Raw genomic sequence first — 5059 nt, 5'->3', positions numbered from 1 at the left:
CTGAGCAGAGCAGTGATAAAGCTAATCTTGGCTACAGCATAACAGCGTCATGGGCTTGGGGAAAACTTGGGTCCCTAGCTCCTGCTGGTCTCTGCTAGGCTAAATGTCAAAGCCTATTTTTCCATAAACTTCCTTATATGCAACTAAAGAAATCATTGAACACTATATCAAAAACGAATGATGTACTATAAAGTGGCTAACAATAAAAAAAATAAATAAAACAAACAAACAAAAAACTTCCTCTTGGCCCCAAGCCTGGGACTTCTTCAGTCCCAGGACTCAGCTGGCAAATCCAGAGGCTTAAAGCTTTACATCCCCTTGAGTGCTGGGGACTGATACCTGGTTGCCATAGAAATCTTTCGGGGTGGGGGAAAAGCGTCTCCAGTCTTCTCTAAGTTGGGTCATTTCTTTTCAGTGGCTCATAGTTCAGCTACAGGCCATCTGGGGACAGACTTCCCTGATTAGAGAAAGACAAAGTCTTTCTGGAACCTGAATGAGTAAGAGTGTAGAGGGACAGAAAGTGTAGTTTAATTCTGCCCCTCCCCCCATCCTCAGAAGGGTCTGCTCTGCATTGTTTCCCTCCCTTTGTCTCCCTGTTTTTTCTTTCCAGATATAGTTTTATCATGTTTCTCCTTTACTTTCTCAGGAGATTACTACTTTGAGGAGAAAGTTCTTCTTCCTAAACTATGAGCCTATAATTAAACTCATGCACTATGCAACACAGGGACAGTTAATAAGCACATGGGCCCCTTATAAATTTAGAAATTTTCTATGAGGAAATTCAAGGATTGATGCATATTATAAGTGACCAGAGAGGAGGCAGGGGTGGTAAACGAGGAGATTCCATACATCTGTAGTCCTATTTCATCTTCTTTGGGGATGAACATTCGCAGCACTAATAATCATCATAGCTAGCAACAAAGCAGCCGAGGAACACCATGCTTACGAATGTGGGTTCTGGAGTCAGACTGCTTAGATTTGAACCCAGGCTCATCCACTTTCTTACTTCATGATCTTAAGCAAGTTTTGCAACCACTTGGTAGCTCAGTTTTCACATATGCGAAGTGGGAAACTTGCTTATGATCATGAAGCAGTAAATACTCAAATGTTAGCCATTATTATTTGCAACTGCTTATTATGTTGCAACCCAGGCACTGTCCTAAGTGCTTTGCATGTATTCTCATTTTATAATGATCTCAAAGGATAAATATTATTTTCAAAGATTTTAGGGGTGAGAATTCTGAGGAATGGACAGCTGCATGAGTTTTGGAGTCAAATGGATGAAACTTGAAGCTGGTCTTCTCTTCTGCGGATTCTTTGTGTGGTCCTTGACAAGTTTCCTCACCTCTCAGGCTCTATTTCTTCATCTCCAGAAGGGGAATGCTGCCATTAACAGCCCTTGGAAGTAGGGAGACTTCAAGAGATAATGGATGTGAAATCTGCTTGTTATTACATTTTAATGCCTACCATGTGCTGAACAGTTTATAGTCTTTTCCGTGTTCACACTCTGTGAGGTCAGTATTCTTGTCCTTTTTCTATGACAAGACACAACTTTTTGGTGAACTTGTCACTCCTGCAGCACGGGGGTGGGGGAGGAGGGACCAGCTTCCCTGTATCAGCCACCACAGCACTCTTGGGTCTTGGGTGCAGGTGGGCTGTGGAAGAGGACTTGGCCACTGCATCCAGAGGATGAGTCACAATCTGTGTGGAAAGGCTAGAAAAACTAGAAATGATTGGAGCAGAGGGGTCTGGCTGGATTGATCTGAGGACCACTTCTAGTGGGTGACCTCATTCCAGTCCCCAACTTCTGCATCTGTTTTAGAGGAAGTGGGGTTGGAGGGAGGAGACAGAAAAACTGGCCTTTAAATTGTCTTGAGGGCCAAGGATCTAATAACCATAAAGTGCCGGAACCATGCTTTCTTGTATAAAGCAATTAAGCAAATAGCCTTTGTCTTTAGGCCAGCTTGGATTTAAGTCCCAGATCTGCCACCTAGCTTCATGACCTTGGCAAAGTCAATTAGCATCTCAGAGCCCCAGTTTTTTTCATCAGAAAATGGAAAAAGGGTTTCTCCACAGGTTGGAGGATTAAGCAAGCAATACATGTATGGAGCATTTATAAAAGACAAATGTTGTTTCTGACTTTTACTACTATTTTGTAAGAAGAAAACCTTAGGACCCCGAAGATGAAGAAAGTAGGACAGTTAGGGGGCATAAATATCTAGAGAAATGATGACAATTTGCAGTTTCACTGGGATCTGAGAGGAGGGGAGTGTTCAAATACAATTGATTTGGGGAATATGTTATGGAGTGAAAAAAGATACCAGGTGTTTTTTTTTTTTTTTTCCCCTGGAGATTTCATGGATAACAGGAATGGGAGGAAGGCCTGACAGGTACTAGAGGGTGAGCTCTGAGGACAAAGTAGGAGAATTACAGTTTGTGCTTCTGTGAGACATTCAATTTATAATGCAAGCCAACGTGAAGATAGTAGACACAAGGAGATGCAGTGCTGTTGCTGAGGAGAGAATCTGGGGAGTCTGGAAAGCCCAAAGGTGCGATGTGAAGTTATGGCATCAGAGGAGCTTTAATACTACACTCTGGACTCCTTGCTTAACATTATTAATCCGGGGGTTCTGGAACCTCAGCTGCTCTAACTCTTCAGGTGGTTACCCTCACGCCAGTCAGCCTCACCCTTCTGCCCACACTGAGGAGAACTTCAAAGTACTTGGGGGCTATCATAACAGCTTTTATGGCAAGAGGGCTGAAAAAGATATTTTGGAGGACAGTGCCTTCCCATTGAGTCCGTGTCCACAGGACTGTCTCAAAGGCAGAGTCAGAAGCTTTAAGCAGGGAAGGGAGCTGGAGCTGGGGCTGGGGAGGATGGCATTTTAACAAAAAGTGCATCATCCGAGTTCCTGTCTTTTTTACCAGACTTAGCTTGAAGAATCCTTGGATACTTACTCTAAGCCAACCCATCTTCACAGGAGAGTAATCTGTCACTATTGAACACATTCAAAAGAACCTATTTGGGGTCCCAAAGGCATTTCCAGAAAAGAAGTACAGAAAATGTTGGTTTTATGCAGCACCAGAGGAAAAAACCAACCAGCCTCCTCAGACACAGTTTTTTTTCCTTTCTTTTTTTTTATTCTTATGTTAATCCCCATACATTACATCATTAGTTTTAGATGAAGTGTTCCATGATTCATTGTTTGTGCATAACACCCAGTGCTCCATGCAGAATGTGCCCTCCTCAATACCCACCACCAGGCTAACCCATCCTCCCCCCCCCACCTCTAGAACCCTCAGTTTGTTTTTCAGAGTCCATCGTCAGACAAAGTTTTTGAAAATACATCCTTTGTTTGAATGTGTCCTTTCTAGTGTATTTGCTAATAGGTATCTCGGGCTGTGGAAAACCTGCCTCTAAGAATAAAGAAAAATGGAGTCTCTACTGCTTATTCATAATACCATCCTAAATTTTGACAGAAAATTATTCTCCTTTCTTCATTATTTAATCTGAGGAGACACTCTGGAGATAGGCCTTTGGGTATGGCTTAAGTGAATAAAGGAGGTTGTTTAGGCCCAAGAGAAGATATTGAGTGGCTAAAGCAGTAAACGGAGATCAACTCTTAAAATGTATTCATTGTCACTATATCCAAAGAGGAGACTAAATTAGCCAGGAGATGGAGGGGAATGAGGTTTCTTTCATGGCCTAAGAAAGGGTTATGGGGCAGCTCTTCCTTTCCATCCCACACTTAGTAGGGACTTTATAAGTGATGATCAAATGAATGAATGCCTCTTACTTGTAGGGTGGACCACTCCGTCCTGGAATCACTATGTTCTCCTGCAACACCAGCACTTCTGGTCATTCTACCTTCCTCCTCACTGGCTTTCCAGGCCTGGAAGCCTCTCATCATTGGGTTTCCATCCCCATCAACCTCATCTGTGTGGTTTCCATTCTGGGTAACAGTATCATCCTTCTCCTGATCCGCAGAGATCCGTCCTTACATGAACCTATGTACATCTTCCTATCCATGTTGGCAGCCTCTGATCTGGGACTCTGTGCCTCTACCTTCCCCACCATGATGTGGCTCTTCTGGCTGGGTGCTCGTGAGCTGCCCTTTGATCTCTGTGCAGCACAAATGTTCTTCATCCATGCCTTCACCTATGTGGAATCTGGTGTGCTGCTGGCCATGGCCTTTGATCGTTTTGCCGCCATCCGGGAACCTCTGCACTATGCCACGGTTCTGACCCACTCAGCCATGGCCAGAGCGGGGGCTGCCATCCTGGTGAGGGCTGTCCTGCTCAACCTCCCAGGACCCATCCTCCTGCGGCGTCTGCTTTTCCCCCAGATCAGTGTACTTTCTCACTGTTACTGCCTGCACTGTGACCTTGTGGGATTGGCCTGCTCAGACACCCAGATCAACAGCTTTGTTGGCCTGGTCTCCATCCTCTTGTCACTGGGCCTTGACTCCTTTCTCATTGTGCTCTCATATGCCCTGATCCTACGAACAGTGCTGGGCATTGCTTCACCTGGGGAAAGGCTCAAGGCACTCAACACATGTGTCTCACACCTCAGCATTGTTCTCATCTTTTATTTGCCCAAACTGGGGTTGTCTGTGTTGCACCGAGTAGAGAAGCACAGCTATCCTGCTCTGGCAGTGCTCTTGGCCAACCTGCACTTCTTGGTCCCACCTTTCATGAACCCCATTGTTTACTGCCTCAAGTCTAAGCAGATACGTCAGGGCCTCCTTAAGCGCTTCCAGCAGAAAAGGGTTGATGTCTTCTAGAAGAACAGAAGGACCCAGAAATACCAGACCCCTGTGGGGAAACCTGGGTCTTGGGGTGGGGGAGAATTAGTGGTGGATAGTTAATTTTTGAGGTTTGAATGATTCAGCTTTTGTTGAGCCCTTTGTGGGGGCACAGTCAGCTTTTATAATTTTGGGGGACTGAGACCACTGAAAAGTATATTTAAGTATTACCTTGATAATCCTCTCATTGCTCTGTCTGATTAGAGCTAAACTATTTCAGACTCATACTGTGACATCTCCTTTCCTAGGGGACC

The 5059-nt window shown here is 44.6% G+C and overlaps 1 protein-coding gene across 1 annotated transcript; it reads left to right on the top strand.

Moving 5' to 3' along the window:
* The first annotated feature begins 3830 nt into the window (after positions 1–3830).
* LOC118004010 (olfactory receptor 51H1-like) lies at positions 3831–4784 on the top strand. The gene has a single exon (XM_034995136.1). It carries the CDS (start codon positions 3831–3833, stop codon positions 4782–4784), a length of 954 nt encoding a protein of 317 aa, XP_034851027.1.
* Positions 4785–5059: the final 275 nt, after the last annotated feature.

The sequence above is a fragment of the Mirounga leonina genome, unplaced genomic scaffold (genome assembly GCF_011800145.1).
Source record: "Mirounga leonina isolate KUSES-001 unplaced genomic scaffold, KU_Mleo_1.0 Mir_92, whole genome shotgun sequence".
Taxonomy (NCBI): Eukaryota; Metazoa; Chordata; class Mammalia; order Carnivora; family Phocidae; genus Mirounga; species Mirounga leonina.
Note: the sequence above shows the minus strand (reverse complement) of the source record. Positions and strands in the feature narration are given on the sequence as shown.

What these genes read in the sequence shown, in the direction of transcription:
- LOC118004010 (XM_034995136.1), top strand. Translation starts at nt 3,831, where the DNA reads ATGTTCTCCTGCAACACCAGCACTTCTGGTCATTCTACCTTCCTCCTC.